Raw genomic sequence first — 18,715 nt, forward strand, 5'->3', positions numbered from 1 at the left:
ATTGAACAATGCAAGTATATAGTGTTGTTACGTGAATTACAGTAGCACTCATTCTCATTTACACCTCAATACCGGCGGCAAACATTTATGAAATTATAATCAAAATAAGAAAAATTTTCAGGGGATTATTGTTTTGTAATAAGGATTAACATTTTAGATTGTTTCGTCAATAACCACGAAATGTGAAAATTTTGTGTGGACCAATTAGAAGTGCCTTTAATATTTTTGTATTCGCCAAGAAATTCTTTATTACAAAAAAATTATTTTTTCACATATCGGAAAAGCAGGTAGCGATTGCGCTTTGCCTTCATCACGTGTGTGTCTTTTTCGTTGGAAATTGTTTCATAATTTTTTTTTTTTTTTTTGATAGAACATTTTTGTATGACACACTATTCAACATTCCCTTTTATTGGTCATTACATGTTATGACGATGGGTTTGAGTGTGACCGACATGACGAGACATCGAGCATTTGGGTGGATGTCACGTACTGTTATGCGTTTGATCAAACAGGGCACAACATGACGAGCGTTTTCTCTCCATGGCATAAATAGAGAAAATTGTCACATTTGCAGCCCTTTAGTTCGTAGTTCGGTGACAGAACATTGGCCCAGTTTTATGGCCCAGATTTATGGCGCTTCACTGTATACTCCAACTGATTTCATTTGAAAAATTGCAGCAAGCTCGAATATGAAATCCCTATATTTATTTTAATGGTATTGTATCAATTTAATTCTTCTTTAATAAATTTCTTCTTTGGTGAAAGATAAGGTATACGCCAACAGCCCAGTGTCTATTCAAGTCATCAAATATGGAATTCGTCAGGCTATCTCGGAAATAATCACTTTGCGATAAGGATTTCCAAAAATTCAAGAAAACAAGTTAAAAAGCAGTAAGTTCGGCCGGGCCGAACCCTTACCATTTGGAACGAATGTGGAAATAAAATCCTTAAAAAATTCTGTTCTAATTTTAAAAATACCGAATATAGCCGTTATATTGGTGTCAATACGACGTGGAATTACATAGGTATTGTACCAAATTCAAATTCGAAACTTGAAATAAACGGTGAATAATGTAGCTAAAATCATGAAAATATCGTATATAGGGAGGTACCGTTATATCGGACCTGTGCGAAGACCTGGACCAGCATAGACAATTTTCTGTCATATGCTTAGCATCCAATACGAACTTCAAATACGACATCTCAAACAATTTCGTTGAGTATTGCACCTAAACTCGTCAAAATACCGAATATAGGGATGTACAATTCAATTCTGGTGAATAATGACGCTAAAATCACCAAAATTCCGAATATAGGGAGGTACCGTTATATGGGGGCTATATGAAGACGTGGACAGACAACTTTCTGTCTTAATGTCGTACATGGCCCATTTACGAACTTAACCTGCCTACTGAAAAATAAACATATGTGCAAAAATTTTGCCTTCTATCTCAATTCGTTCGAAAGATAGCGTGATTACAACAGACATACGGACATCGCTAAATCGACTTAGATTTTTGCGCTGATCAAGAATATATATACTTTGTTGGGTCTGACATGAGTATTTCGAGGAGTTACAAACGGAATGAAAAAAAGTATGTCTTAAAGCGACTTCTTGGCTTATATTGTTTACCATTATGAACAGCATTCGCCCCTCTTATTCAAATATCTAATCGTTTATTTCATAAATAATGTTTTTCTTTAAATGTTAAAATAACATACATTATTTTCTTCTGTCATCTGATCGCATTGAAATGTTTCTCTTTTAATAACAACTACTTACGCCATTCTTCAGGTTGAGTTTTGTTGGTACGTGCTTGATTTATTATTTACCTGTTGTGAGTGTAGTAACAGTTCCTTCCTTCTATACGAATCTTGGGGTTCTGTGTTGTGTCTTACAATGTACTCCGCAAGTTGTCGGGCAGGAAATTCCGTTTCACACACAAAGTGAAAATCCTTCGCTAAATGCGCCGCTTCTCCTTCCACTAATGATGTCAACAGGGTTACGTTTGCTGCTTTGCGTCTCCCGGCAGGTAGATTCAATCCAATTTTCTCCAGTTTTTCTCGCAGAAGCCTGCCACCATTCTTACTCTTAGCTCTATAACGCAGATGGAAATGTTATGGTAATACATGATTCTGTATAATATAGACATGAATCTAGTACAACATACCTCCTTAAAACACCACCCAGCAGGGATGCATTAAGACATTCAGGGGGAGATAGCCTTCTTTGCACTTCAGCAATTGTTACCTTATATTTCGAAGTGCTGGACAAAAGACTCAAACGACCGGGGACGGCGCAAAACACCTCGCTGGGCGAACCTGAGCTAATATTTCCTACATCCTTCCCACTTTTCATACCTACAAAAGAAATACAATTCCAATGTTTTCACTCGCACATACTAAAATGGTCTATTATTACGGAAAACAGCATTGACGATCATGTCGAGCAATCCTGCCAATTAGAGGTCATGTTACATTTCACAAATTTTAAGATCTTCCTCTCGCAATGTGTTGTCACACAAATTAGATTTATACTTTCTATAGTTTGTTGACTGGCTGAAGTAAATTCAATCAACCCCAAAAACACATCCGGTTGTTGATTTATAAACGCCCATATTTTCTTGCTCAAATTTTCTCACAACGTGAATAAAACCACAACAATGACTGTTTTTAGGTGATCGACATGGAGAAAAAAAGTAGCGGAGTGAATAATAAGGTATATATATATACTTACTTTTAATTAGAGGTAGATCTGACATAAAGGCTACATTGTCATCCATTCCTGGGTTTTGGCCGTCGTCAACGGCATTTTGAAGAGCTTGGTGTAAAGCCAGGGGGTCATGATCATGTGCGAGTCGTCCTCCATGTGCTCCACCAGTTGATATCGAACCTCCGTAATCTCCACGACGGTCTGAATATGGAAATCCATGCGATAGTTGTGTCTACAGAAAATGATTTGACAGAATAAATCAATATACCTTCATTAAGTCATTAAGGATAAGACATTTTCTAAAACAATAATGACATAATGATGCAATTTTTCTGACTAATTTAAAATGTTCTATAACTTTAGATGAAACATTGTAATCTTAAGTCTTACATAATGTTATTAAAATTCTATATTTATAATAATAACAAACAAGTCTCAACAAATGGAACCTTAGAAGATTTATACTCAGAAATTGTGACGTATATGACATACTTTTCCCACAAATCATACATACGTCGAGAAAGTCGTAAACCTAGGCATATAATAAAAGTTTTTTGACAAAAACGCGGTGATTGAATATTTGCCAACTTGAGAAATCGTTTCACATGTTTCATAAACAGCAGCCTTCTGGCAGTGAAACTAGTTTGGTTGCATTGTTTAAAGCTAGAACGACAATCAATTAATGCAGTTATTCTTTATAATAAGTAAAACAGCTGTAAGTTCGGCCGGTCCGATCTTTGAATATCCTCCACCATTTGGAAAATCTTAAAAATACCGAATTTATTCGTCATATTAGGGTCTATACGACGACGTGGGCCTCCTTAGGCAACTTTTGTCATAAACCATTACAATACTCAAATGCGAAACTTGAATAAAAAATTCAGTGAATAATGTAGATAAAATCATCAAAATACCGAATATCGGGAGGTACCGTTATATGGGGGCTATATAAAGACGTGGACCTGCACACACAATTTTCTGTCATAGGCTGCAGTATCCATTACGAACTTAAAATACCAAATTTGAAATATTTCCGGTGAATAATGTCGCTTAATCACCAAAATACCGAAAAAGGGAGGTGCCACTATATGGGGGCTATACCAAAACGTGGAGCTGATCAAGAATATATACTTTGTGGGGTCTAAAATGTATATTTCGAGGTGTTACAAATGGAATGACAATATTAATATACCCTCCATTCTATGGTGGAGGGTATGAAAAGAACAACAGTTTCAAGCTGGGCTAATTTGCAACAAAAACAAAGGGGCTCAATTCTTGCTCTATGAAAATCATAATAAAGGTGACAAATGTCAATTGAAAAATTCGATAAAGAAAATATTTTTCATATTTTCATAGAACAAAAATCCAGTCTCCGGTTTCAAACTTTCGGGTGTAACTTAGCTAGATTTGGAAAATATACCCGAGGAAACTATTATTATTATGGTCAGCGTTTATCAACCAACTTGGGACGTATTATGTGGGATATTAAAATATTTTAGAAATTTATGACGTTATATACTTTTTCTACGTTTTATACAACTTTTTTATTTTCGAAAACCTAAAAAAACTGTCAAAATGGTAATTTATGATTGAGACTGTTTGCATAACTAAATATTCTTTATTAATTTGTCTCCAATCATTATTATTTGAACAAGACATATCGTATGAATTAAGTGGTTATTTTCTGACCACTCGACCACAGATCGATAACTAAGTTCTTTAATCGAATTTTTGTACCCAGATAATTAAATATTTGGTTGTTAACCACACTTGAAATGAAAAATGGTTTTGAGAATATCGATAAAAGAAAACTATTTAGGTTTCTACAATATTGAAAACAACAACTATAAAAATAATTTTAAATTTCAGAATTATTTTAATTTAAAGGTTAACCAAAGAATATTCAGGATCTCGGTAATCCTGCTCCATCGGTCGAACTCCATTTTGGTGTCATAAAAATGTAGATCTAGTGTTTGTTTCAGCCATTCTGTCTTCCGACTTGAGATACGGTCTTGAAAATGAGCAAATATATGCCTTTTGATTGCCCTCATATTTGTGTACAGAATTTATTCTGTTTTGTACTTGAGATTATAAAGGGTAAGCAACTAGAAGCTGGCACACTGAGTATGTTTTTAAAGTTCACGTTTTGAAATATCCCCCATGAAACGTTACCTCCTCATATAACATGTAAAGGTACCTCGTTATTTTTATAGTTTTCGCAACAGTTTTGAACGAAATTGTCTGAAACTCGATGTATACTTTATATTGATGTATATTTTAAATTCACAATAAACAAATGAAAGGAAATGCATAATTCAATGGTCCATTTTCTAAAGCAACTAAATAATGGTGTCTTTCATTCGCTAATTAGATAATTTAGATAGCAATGGCACATTTTCGACGGAAATGTCAGGTAGTCAGCGGATTCTTCGCTATTTCAAAATTTTAATCGGTAACTGATCTTCTGGAATAGTCTTAGTATAACGTTATCAAATATTCATGTTTCTCCCCACATTCCTCATTTTTCTATGTATTTTGGTATTCAGATTTTATTGGCTTTAATTGGCATTAAGGATTTTTAGAGAACAAAAATGTATCTATTTCGTTCGATAGTTGGGATGTACTATTTAACTAATGGCGTTAACGCCCTATATAAGGGGTAACCCTATTACGCGGTTGAGATATTTGCTGTTAATTGCCGTAATTGGTATGTAGTTCATACACACACTTGAAAAAGTGTCCTTAGATATATTAAAATCATATGAAATTTGAATGCTGTACGACATTGCTTCTGCATTCAGAATGGTAACACTGTTTCATTCAAAATTCCCTATATTTAAAAAAACAAGTTAAAAAGCAGTAAGTTCGGTCGGGCCGAACTTTGAATACCCTCCACCATTTGGAACGAATTTGGAAATAAATCCTGAAAAAATTTTGGTAAAATTTTAAAAATAACGAATATTGCCGTTATATTGGTGCCTATACGACGTGGACCCACACAGGCATTATTTGTCAAGAGTCATTACCAAATTCAAATTCGAAACTTGAAATAAACGCGAATAATGTAGCTAAAATCATCAAAGTATAGAATATAGGGAGGTACCGTTATATCGGAGCTGCGCGAAGACCTGAACCTGCGTAGACAATTTTTTGTCATATTCTGACATTTCAAACAACTTCGGTGAGTATTGTACCTAAACTCGTCAAAATACCGAATATAGGGAGGTACTGGTATATGGGGCCTATACGAAGACCTGGACCTGCATAGACAATTTTTTGTCACAGACTGGAGTTTCCATTACGAACTCTAAATGCGTAATTTGAAAAAATTTTGGTAAATAAAGACGCTAAAATCACCAAAATACCGAATATAGGGAGGTACCGTTATATGGGGGCTATACGAAGACGTAGACCTGAACAGACAATTTTCTGTCTTAGGCTGTAGTATCTATTGCGAACTTCAAATACCAAATTTTGAACAATTCCGATTAATAATGTCGCTAAAATCATGAAAATACCAAATATCGGGAGGTACAGTTATATGGGGGCTATACGAAGACGTGGACCTGCACAGACAATTTTCTGTCTTAGGCTGTAGTATCCATTTCGAACTTCAAATACCAAATTTGAAACAATTCCTGTGAATAATGTCGCTAAAATCATCAAAATATCGAATATCGGGAGGTACCGTTATAAGGGGGCTATATGAAAACGTGGACCTACATGGCCCATTTACGAACTTAACCTGCCTACTGTAAAAATAAACCTGTGTGCAAAATTTTAGCCTTGTATCTCAATTCATTCGAAAGATAGCGTGATTTCAACACACAGACAGACGGACAGACGGACAGACGGACAGACAGACAGACAGACAGACAGACAGACGGACAGACAGACGGACATCGCTAAATCGACTTAGAATTTTACGCTGATCAAGAATATATATACTTTGTTGTGTCTGACATGAGTATTTCGAGGAGTTACAAACGGAATGACAAAGTTAATATACCCTCCACAGTATGGTGGAGGGTATAAAAATTATTTGATCAAAAAGATAATATTCCTCAACATTGTCTCTGTATAATAAACAGGCATTAAGCTTATGTTCAAGTTTATGTGTATGATAAGATGTGAAATATTAAGGGATAGCATAAAGTTAGAACAAGAATGTCTAAAGAAGCAAGAGGGATGCAAGCAAGACAAGAATAACAAATTACTCAAATATTTCTTACATCGATTTTTATGCTAAAGTTTGCTTATTACAAGCCAGCAAAGAACATTTTGCCTTTGGAGCTCAGAGCTTGTGGTGTTTAAGGGTTGAATTATGTTTCGGTTAGACCAATCCCAAGTACGTTGAATACAAACAGGCACATCATTGCAGGGTCATTATGACTATGTAATAAAAGGGACTGGAATCGGAGTTTTTAGCAGGCAACTCTACTAATAAGTGAAATATCTTAACAGACGACTACGCATACACGAAGGCTTTGTTTTTGTTTGAGAGAATATTTCAAATTCTTGGCACAAAGATTATCCCAAGAAAATGTAAAGAATGTTGGCAAAAATGTTAACTCAATCTACATGGGATGCAGGCATGTGCTTAAGACTATAGCCCATATAATATAGCTTGTTTGAGGTTTGCTAGCTATAACAAGAAAGCAAATAATAAATTGTTTAGCGAAATATCTTATGACGTGAAACTGAAAATTGACAATGGCATTTTTATAGTGAATAAATAAGAATGTCTTATACATACCACATGTCCTTGGAGTTCTGCCTCTCTGTGAGATCTGTGTATGCCCAATTGATCTTGAGTAGACCTTAGACCAGCTAATTGGTTGTAATGGTGCAGGGGTGTGTGGTGTAGGGTAGGCAACGGTTGCCCGTACGGATCAGTTCCAAGGTACTCCAGAGCTCCATGGTTCTGTAAATATGCAGGTATCTAATCATTGTTAGTATAGTCTTTGATGTTTTTTCAATATGTAGACGTAACAGTGGTAATTTAAAATTAGCAATAATTACCTGTTGTTGTGGTGGGCTTTGTGTGGAGTGATGAAAAGGAGGTGGAAAATACGGGGGCTGAAAATCGGACTGCAAGGATTGATGGTGCATTGTAGCTGTCGAACTGTGAGTTCCACTATGACCACCGTGGCCTGTTGCTGGACCGCCTCTAGTAGCATGACTTCCAGTGTGAGTTGTATATGCAGGACTATTGCTCGACAATCCCAAACTGCCGTGACTAGTCAAACGTTCCTAGAATTAAATAAATTCATAATTTAGTTAACTATTTCTTATAAGCAATAAAAAAGTTTTAGGTGTTTTCGGTCTCCGTAAAAAGAAATAGAACGAAAACCACAATTCTTAGAAACGAAAACATATTTGTATCTTGGACGCCATCCTTGCAACAAATATGCCTATTTCGAGCTTCTTACTGTCTATTTTGTTCTATTTTTTATGAATTCAATGATTTAGGTTTTCAGAATGTTCTTACACAGTAATGCCTGTTTATATGAACTATTAATGGATGCATTTTCCAAACATTTTAGCAACTTATGACTAAGTGGCCCTTAGTAAATTGCATTTCAGTGATTTATTTATAGCTACATTAATTTGACTGCAAAAATTGATATAAACTGCACAGACATTATATCTATAGGAATGCTTTTAATTTAGCAATGAATTGGTGTACTTCAAACCAATTTTCCACATGTACCATAAAATCGACCCAGTCTGGAAAAGGCAATGTGATACCCCACACCACAATTTGTCTTTAGCAGACCTTCCCGTAATAAATATACATTTATTTTAATAATTTGTGTAAAGAAATTTGGAATTGAATGAAGCATATGCCTGCTTGTTATCTAACAATCTGAATTGATTTTCACTACATTTGACAGCGGCATTTTGTATGCTACATGTGACCTCTCGTTCCAAAACATTGCTATAGACCGCATATAATGACTTTAGGATGACTTAAATATAACCTCGAATGAGATATATTTTGGATCTATAGCTATATAAACCAATTCGGTGCAAACTCGGCGCACTCGTATCGTTTTATCTAAAATTGAACCTAGTAGCAAACACGGTTGGTGCATAATTTACCTCAACACTGGCATGTACATATATACATCAGTCTGAAGTTGGTTGAATTTTTTTCATCTCACCCAGTATATATATATATATATATATATATATATATATATATATATATATATATATATATATATATATATATATATATATACTGGGTGAGATGAAAAAAATTCAACCAACTTCAGACTGATGTCATTTCTAAGCCACTCGTCAGACAACTGTTAAAATTAATTCAGTGACAGCTCATTATATTGATTACAAGCGTATCGTTAGAGCTCTCCAGCATTTAAATATAAAAAAATAAATATTTCGTGTCTCGTACCATCGCTCGTTACCGTGATACTGGTAGCGTGGCCCGACGTCAAAGAAGTGGACAGAAGAAAACAACAACATTAGCTGAAATGGTTCGAAAAGTAAAAAAGCGACTTGATCGAAACCTGCGTCGCAGTGGCCGATAATTGCCTCGTGAGCTGAACATATTGCAGTATTCCATTCGGCATATATTGAAAAATTAGCTCGGGGTAAAGCGATTGAAATTCCAGAAAGTGCAAGAACTTACACCGTAGCAGAAAGAAAATAGACTCAAAAGAGCTAAAGATTTGCTTCGCTTGTCGAAAGCGGAAAACTGCCAAAATTTGGTTTTCTCCGATGAGAAAACATTCGTTGTCTAGCAGTTTGTAAACAAACAAAATGATCGTGTTTACCTGCCAAAGAGGTGAGCTGTAAATGCACACCTTCTGTTGCCCACCAGAACTTAAGCGCCGGCCATCGTTCTCCGCTCGTATCAATCGACCGTGACATTAGAAAAAATGCCGAATATAATCGCAAAAATATTCTGGAAGCTGTATTAAAGCCTTGGGCTCGCAAACATTTTGGGCGCAAACCTTGGACATTCTAACAGGCATAAATCGACTGAGAAAGTGATTCTATGAAGATCCTCAAAAATAAATATAGGTCTATTTCTCTTCCTTCTCCGTGTTAGAAACAAATGCACAAAGACATAACACCCTTTACACTATGTGGTGTAGGGTATACAAAATTAAATAAAAATATTATAATATATATTGTATAATATTATAAGAATGTGAATAATAATTATTTTAGTTACATTTTGTGATAATTGTAATTTTTATATTGCTCGCCTTTTTTATATGACCTACTGTATTGAATTGACTATTTAGTGCGTATGTGTTCACGTACAAAAACATGTAAAATTTACGATAGTAGATGGGACTTCGATTTTTTTTAGTATAAGAGGAAATCGAACCATTTTGGCAAACGGTTGTTAGGAGATGTTTTTTTGGTATGTGGGGCTATTAGAATAGAACAAAGAATAATTTTAAAACAATTCGGAAAATTTCGCAAATTGATTGAAGAAAATTAATGTATATATCGGATTCAACTCTTTTCCAGCGTCAAAATTCCATGTTACAAACAAATGCACAAAGACATAATACCCTTTACACTATGTGGTGTAGGGTATAAAAAATTAAATAAAAATATTATAATATATGTTCCATAATATTATAAGAATGTGAATAATAATTATTTTAGATACATTTTGTGATAATTGTAATTTTTATATTGCTCGCCTTTTTTATATGACCTACTGTATTGAATTGACTATTTAGTGCGTATGTGTTCACGTACAAAAACATGTAAAATTTACGATAGGGACTGTTAGGAGATGTTTTCTTTTTTGTATGTGGGGCTATTATAATAGAACAAAGGATAATTTTAAAACAATTCGGAAAATTTAGCAAATTGATTGAAGAAAATTAATGTATATATCGGATTCAACTCTTTTCCAGCGTCAAAATTCATATTTGCTATACTAAATTTAATAGCTTGATTGGTATCCCTTATGGGTGTCCAAGGAATATTTTGCGGATTTTCGATAAAGGTGCTATATAAATTTCAATTCAAAACTACTAGAAAATGTGATTAGGACCTTCAAACCACTTGAAATATACTGGAATTACATGAAAATACTAAGTTACAAGCACTTCAAACTACATAAAATCGGTCAGTGCCCCTACTATATAACCAAGTAAACGTTTACAATTTTTACATTACCATTCTCAGTTGGAACCATGAATACTAAATTGCAGCCGATTCGGTCAGGAAATGTGTCAAGAAACTCTACGATAACTAAAAAAGACCAATATCAAATTATAGGACCTATACCTAAACATCAACTATATTGACATTTTTACTATTGAGACAATTGCTTGATGAGCCAAATATCAGACTATTACTTTAAACAGAAAATATAGTAATTTTGGCTAACGAAGAGGAAGTTTTGCAAAAAATTATATTTGGACTAGTTGAGTACTGTTATATGTGAAATATTACGGAAAATCTAGATGAGTCAAATCCATTTTCAGAAGAGGTGGCATAATTTCATGAAATGAAAATGGCAATACAACAGTTAAACCATATCAATTATCTGGGAATACACATATCTTAAAATATTATTAACGCCAAGCAAAACAAGAGAGCAATAGTATTTACAGTGTTACCTCGTAAATACCGCTTGACACCAACATACATAAATTAGCAAAAAGAGATTCTATTCGATTACCAAACAATATTGCACCACTTGATTTGAACAATACTAATGGTCAATTCGTGGAAAAAACAGGCAACTTCATACGATCTTTGAGTCTTGAATATTGATATGACACTGTCGAATCGAAGTAGACAACTCAGATCTATTCAAAATCGAATCCGTATGTAGGTCATAACTATACAAACTCTAGAATGACGTTAGAGGAAAAATATACTAATAGTAAGGTATTAAATAAATTAGAACCAAACTTTTATCCACCTCATTATGTAACTTGATGGAAGCAGAGAACCTTAAATACCTTATTTATTATTTACTTCTAAAAACAGATGAAATTTCAAAAAAAAAAAGGAAATACTACTACTACCAGCTATTTGCCTTCATTTGCCCTTAAACATTGTGGATTTAAGAGAAATTGATTGAACAAGCTAACATATTTGAGCAAATTATACTTCTCTAAAACTGATCAGCAACGCGAGTCAGCTAGTATGATATATATGGGAGTTATAGCTATACCCGAACCGATTTTCACCAAATTTGATAGAAGAACTTCTATCACTAGTTTAACTTCCTGTCCTCAACAAAAAATATTCGGCAATTGGTGAACAATAAACAAGAAATTTTTTCTGGAAAATTCTCAACAAAATGCGTTTGTACGCTTGTAAACAATTTTGTTGAGAATTTTCCAGAAAAAAAGTTATTCGTGATTCAAGTGGCTATCGTTGGAGCACTCCAGCATTTAAATGTGAATAGATCTTTTGTGTCTCGTACCATCGCTCGTTATCTTGATACTGGTAGCGTAGCCCGACGTCAAGGAAGTGGACGGAAGAAAACAGCAACATTAGCAGAAATGGTTCGAAAAGTAAAGAAGCGACTTCATCGAAACCCGCATCGCAGTGGCCGAAAAATGCCTCGTGAGCTGAACGTATCGCAATATTCCATTCGGCACATATTGAAAAATGAGCTCGGAAAATTTTGAGAAAATCCTCTAGAAAAATCGAGGAACTGAAAATATTAACTGTTCTATTTTGATATCGAATTTTGTGTAGAATTGTTTCAGAATGCCTATTAGAATTGAAAATTCGTATTGAAAACAAGTAAAAAAGCTGTAAGTTCGGCCGGGCCGAACTTTTAATACCCTCCACCATTTGGTACAAATTTGGCATTTTCTAATAAATAAAATCCGTTAAAAATTCTGTTAAAATCTTAAGAATACCGAATGCTTATACGACGACGTGGGCCAGCATAGGCAACTTTTGTCATAAGTTATTACACTATTTAAATGCGAAACTTGAAGAAAAATCTGTTTGTAATCTAGCTAATATCATTAAAATACCGAATATGGGGGTACCGTTATATGGGGGCTATACGAAGACATGGACCTGCACAGACAATTTTCTGGCATGGGCTGAAGTATCCATTCCGAAATTCACATGCGAAATTTGAAACAATCCCGGTAAATAATGTCGCTAAAATCATCAAAATACCGAATATTGGGGGTTACGGTATATGGGGGCTATATGAAGACATGGACCTATATGGCCCATTTTCTGTTTTATGCTGCAGTATCTATTACGAACTTCAAACACCAAATTTGGAACGATTTCGCTGAATAATTTCGCTAAAATCATCAAAATACCGAATATCGGGGGGTACCGTTATATGCGGGCTATATGAAGATGTGGACCTACATGGCTCATTTTTTTACTTTGGATGTAGTATCCATTACGAAGTTCAAATACCATATTTGCCTACTGGCAAAATATACATGTGTGCAAAATTTTAGCCTTCTATCTCAATTTGTTCGAAAGATAGCGTGATTACAACAGACAGACGGACAGACAGACAGACAGACAGACAGACACACAGACAGACAGACGGACATGGCTAAATCGTCTTAGAATTTTACGCTGATCAAGAATATATATACTTTGTTGGGTCTGACATGAGTATTTCGAGGAGTTACAAACGGAATGACAAAATTAATATACCCTCCATAGTATGGTGGAGGGTATAAAAAGGAAAAAAAAATTGAGAATTTTTGCATATTTTCTATACATGCCGTTATATGGTTGCCATACCAAATCTTTAAGTTTTGATAAAAATACTTCCTAAATCATCGAAACATTTAAAATCACAACGTACTTTTAAAATGATGCTATGCCTAATGGGGAACCAATAGTAAACAGTTATTATTCCAAATTACTTTTGATTTGGAAAATATTGCTAAGATCTTTATAATACTCATAATTGAGGTTTAAATTAAATTCGATTATATAACGAGGGAATATTCGAGGGAATATAAAATAAATCATAAAGTGGACTTTTGTTGTAATTTTCTGACAAATGATTTATAACCTCGAAAATGCTTTTGAGCCCTCCAAAATACCTCAAATCGGCCAAATTAGACGCACATTTGGTCGACCAATATTAGAAGATAATATTATATGAGAATAAATATATACCTTTTGTAACGTCAATCATTCTACGAATAATATATAAGCCTATGCAAAGTTTGAAAGACGCATATTAAATTTGGTGACCTCTATCGGACATAATTTAATCAACAAAGATTTTTACTCTTTAATATACTTTACGGGATCCCTAACTTTTATAAACCGATTAAACTTTATTTATAATAGTTAAATTAATGTCACATTGGCAGGATTTCAAGTTTGAAATTACTATGAGTTCTGAGGTCAAAAACTACAAAAAATTGACTAGATATGGAAATAATCCATCCAACCATACACAAAGGCCCTCAAATACGTACTCCCAAAAAGTTACGATAGACTTTTAATTTGATACAGTCCTAGGGGTTAAATGAAGAATCATTTGTACAAAATATGTATCAGGTCGGTTTTCCATTTTTGTTTTTTGATTATTTGTCATCTTAGCTTCTAAGGGGTAGAAGAAATTTTTCAATTTCAAAGTTTTGGAGTATCGCCCATATAAAGGTACCTCCTAATTTTACATATTTCGAGGGTTTTTATTTTGATTAAACAGTAGATGTATACTTTTTAATATATGTGCTATATTATTTAGGTTTTTAACTCACAGATTAAAACCTCTGACTGAAAAATAGGATCAGGTTTTTTGAAACTCTATAAATCGCCCGGTACGTGAATCTGTATTGACAGTTTTGCAATATGTATTTATTTATATTAAGTCGAGTCATCATTTGTACTTAAAATTGTGCCACTTATGTGAGCCGGATCTGTGAATTATTATGCTTTAAAAACTATGCATTAAGGACTGAAACTACGGGCCGGCAAAGCGAACTTGTCCAGCTAGTAATATATATATATATATATATATATATATATATATATATATATATATATATATATATATATATATATATATATATATATATATATAATACAGTAATGTTAGTTATTACGCTCATAGCTCAAGAACGGATTGGTCTCTTAGCAGAAAAGGATAAACCAACAAAATCACTAGAAATATTCCAAATATTAACGAACATTTCCGGCAAAAGGTTTTATTGCAGATACTATCTTTTAATATGGTACGTGGGAGTATTTAAAAAATCTGATTGCAAAAAAAGAAAAAAAGACAAAACCTAAAAATAAATTCGAACTCGTGATCTTAAGTTCGCAAGAAATGATGTGTTCTAAAAAAATGCTAATACGTAAATGTTAAAAAGGGAATCTTGCAAGGGATTTACTTTGTCCACCTCATGATTGACGCCATTCTATAACCTCTTTACAAAGGGGATATATTTTCTTTACCGCTATTTAAAAAGCGATTAAAGCAATTGTATAATTATTGTTGCAAGCAAAAATTAATATTAACCAAAAAATAAATAAGCATAAACACTAAAGCGAAGGGCCTGCAGTACATTTGAAAACACAAGTTGAAAACCTTCAATCGGTGTTCAAACAGATGCATACCCTTAGCATTTGTTTATTTTTTATACATATATATACATATATGTATAAATACCCTCTTTGGGCCAGATCTTTGCGCTAGATCTAATATTAGTAGAAATATGCGTGAACTTTTTATGATAGTTATGATTATTTACAATGTTGGCTCACTTTGGTAGAGGTACCAGAAAGATTGTCTAATCCTCAAGCGAGATCTTATAATATTGGTATATGCGAAGCTTGGAGAGAATTGGACACTAATTTTAGATTTTATGAAATTATTAGCATTAAAATTTGTTCCTTTTGGTAGGAGCTACGAGAAGCAGTGGATCAATATTTTCATATTCCCTTCTGACCTTAGTATGATATAAATATTACAGCTGACCAATTTCAAACTAAATTTAGGAACTCGGTTCTCCTTATGTAAGATGTATGTATGATTTTTCGTTAATTTGACATTTTGTGGTGAAGAACCAGAGAACTAATATTGCCCATACCCTAGCTACGTTTGGTACACATATTTCCATACGTGTTTGGATCAAATTAGATACTATTTCCGAGAGTTTTCGTGGACACAGTTATATAGGCGGACATGGCTAAATCGACACCAAATGTTCTCAAATAGATTTCGTTAAAAGAAAAATACATTTTGGTCGTATGTGAAATGTGTCTATGCTGTAGGAATTACCCAAATTACAATTCTTTTTCTATATTTGCATATCTTTCCAAACTTGTGTATACTTTTTGCATGTTTGTTGTACATTTTTTGCATATGCATTGCATACAGACATGAACAAAAATTGAAAATACGTTTATGTCTTTTAATTCTACTTTCAATTATAGAGACTTTGGTATGATTTGTTATGTACATGCAAATTTACTAAATATGCCAATACGGAGGCAAGACAGTTGCGTAAATTCTACAATATGTAATATGGTCTACTACCTGTGGGAGATCATTGTCTACATAGGTTTACGTTTCGCTAGATATTTTGACGATTTTAGACACATTTTTTAGCGAAATAGATTACAATTCGGTGTGTAGAGTTTGTCATGTGTTCAATCTTCTGTGACAGAAGACTGCTGGAGTAGGTCCATAATTTCTGATATATCCAATTTAGAAGCAAGTAAAAACGCTGTAAGTTCGGCCGGACCGATCTTTAGAACGCCAGTTAGAACGATTTTGGCAATTTTCAAAAAAAAAAATAAATAAATAAATAAAATGCGTTAAAAATTCTGCTAAAATCTTAAAAATACCGAGTGTAGCCGTTATATTAGGGTCTATACGACGACGTGGATCTGCATGGGCAACTTTTGTCATAAACCATTACAATATTCAAAAGCGAAACTTGAATAAAAAAATCGGTGAATAATGCCGCTAAAATCATCAAAATACCGAATATAGTAGGATGCCGATATATGGAGGCTGTACGAAGACGTGGACCTGCACGGACAATTTTCTGTCATAGGCGGAAGCATCCGTTACGAACTTCAAATACCAAATTTTAAATAATTCCGGTTAATAATGTCGTTAAAATCATCAAAATACGAAGACGTGGACCTAGACAGATAATTTTCTGTCATATGATATAGTTCCCATTACGAACTTCAAATACCAAATTTGAAACATTGCCGGTTAATAATGTAGCTTAAATCATCAAAATAACGAATATCGGGATGTATCGTTATATAAGGGCTATACCAAAACGTGGACCTACATGGCATTTACAATACCAAAAGTCCTGCAGACATAACATACATTTGAGTAAAATTTTATCAACTTTCTTCATTTCGTTCGGAAGCTAGAGTGATTTCCACAGACGGACAGACGAACAGACGGACCGGCATCGCTAAATCGACATAGAATTTTATGCTGATTAAGAATATATATACTTTGTGGGGTCTAAAATTTATATTTCGAGGTATTACAAACGGAATCACAAACTTAATACACCTTCCATCGAATCAACCCTAAACTACAAAATATTATGAATGTTTCAATACGTTTATCATTGTAATCATACTTCTGCTATTTCAGGATATTCATTCTTCCGTAAAATTAATATAACAATGAACAAAAACCTGAATACAAATATGTGAATCTTAAGATCCAAGTGTAATTCATCATTATCTTTCAAAAGCGGCAATTGAATTCTCATACCAGTTCCATATGAATGGAATCACCACAGATCATCTTTTTAAACGATGCTTCAATACATTTCTTTATTTTTGATAGAAAATTGTGTGAATTGCAAAAGCTTAGACTGACGAAAAAAATTATCGAAACTTCCAAAAAATTCGCCCATTATCTTTGTTATATCTATTCTACGATACATTTTTCCGCAACGTAACCCGTTGTAATTGACAATTTTTTGGTCGATTCATTGCAAAATGTGGCAACTTGAATACTAATTTTTTCATTAGGTTTTCATTCTCATTTAGCCTAATTTAAAAAATTTTGTGCCGTTAAATCGAAGTATCTAGTATATTTGTAAGGAAGGACGTTCCTCTTTCAAAATCTGTTTCTAAAACACACCACATATGTAAAAATATCCATGCAATTTTTTTTTTAAATTTTGACAAATGAATATTTTTTTATTTTCACCGATTCTATACTAACCGAATATTCTCATAACAGTTGGCGTAGTCCGTTTTTTCTTTACGCTTGATGAAGTTGTATACATCTTAAAACCTATTAAGAACAGCAAATTATCATCTTTTCATTGTTAATTTATATGCCGATGGCGTTTTAAGTTTTACCTCTGGCACCTCTGACGAGTACGACCTATTTGTGGAAATAGATCGGTGTATTTTATTTTATTTATTTTAATTAGACTAGCTGAATCCTGGAATTTTGTGGAATTTCAAACATTTATATAGCCTATGTTACTTACAGGCGATGTTGTAGTATACTTAAAAAAATTCAGGAAAATTTGTTCAGCGGCGTTCGAGTCCATAAATTACAAACAACATTTTCCTCTTTTATAGATATAGATTTATTAACGGTTGAAATAATGAAAAATACGAGTTTCAAAAAAAAAAAAAAAAAAAAAAAATTAACTTGTTTTGCTATTGTAAGAATTTTAACTATCCACAATTTTGACCTTCGTGGGGTTTTACTGGAAGGATGGGTTGTTAGGACCCATATTCACTCTATATTTAATGCAGGTGAAAGTATTTGGCTATGCAAAGTTATGGGAATAACAACCATTTTGGCAACTTTTTTATTAATATCTTCGGTAGTTTGTAAATAATATTAATGCTATTTATATTGATGTATCCAGTGTTGTCAGCCAAGTTTTCTGGCTTGTACGCATCACAACTCTCGAAGGAGTATCCGAAGGAGTATCCAACATGTACACGTAATAATTTTATCACAATTAGATCAAGTTTGGAGATGTGCAACATTGGTCCTCTCCTTCTGCTACTTCGCCCATGATTAAT

At 33.6% G+C, this 18,715-nt stretch overlaps 2 protein-coding genes across 4 annotated transcripts in view; one reads left to right on the forward strand and one right to left on the reverse strand.

Moving 5' to 3' along the window:
- Positions 1-18,715, forward strand: part of LOC101895836 (uncharacterized) — a 180,340-nt gene that overhangs the window by 133,014 nt on the left and 28,611 nt on the right. The window lies entirely within an intron of this gene.
- The window catches only part of LOC101900048 (transcription factor AP-2-epsilon), a 405,339-nt gene that overhangs the window by 3,041 nt on the left and 383,583 nt on the right, over positions 1-18,715 (reverse strand). For 2 of the 3 annotated variants that reach the window (XM_059129115.1, XM_005188416.4), the window contains exons 2-6: positions 7,736-7,966; positions 7,470-7,655; positions 2,738-2,945; positions 2,172-2,361; positions 1,834-2,098 (exon numbers count right to left, since the gene is read on the reverse strand). In XM_059129115.1, coding sequence (XP_058985098.1) covers positions 1,834-2,098; positions 2,172-2,361; positions 2,738-2,945; positions 7,470-7,655; positions 7,736-7,966 — 1,080 coding nt within the window. The remainder of the gene's footprint in view (positions 1-1,833; positions 2,099-2,171; positions 2,362-2,737; positions 2,946-7,469; positions 7,656-7,735; positions 7,967-18,715) is intronic. The other variant, XM_005188417.4, reaches the window with a different exon arrangement.

This window comes from Musca domestica, unplaced genomic scaffold (assembly GCF_030504385.1).
Source record: "Musca domestica strain aabys unplaced genomic scaffold, Musca_domestica.polishedcontigs.V.1.1 6, whole genome shotgun sequence".
Classification (NCBI taxonomy): Eukaryota; Metazoa; Arthropoda; class Insecta; order Diptera; family Muscidae; genus Musca; species Musca domestica.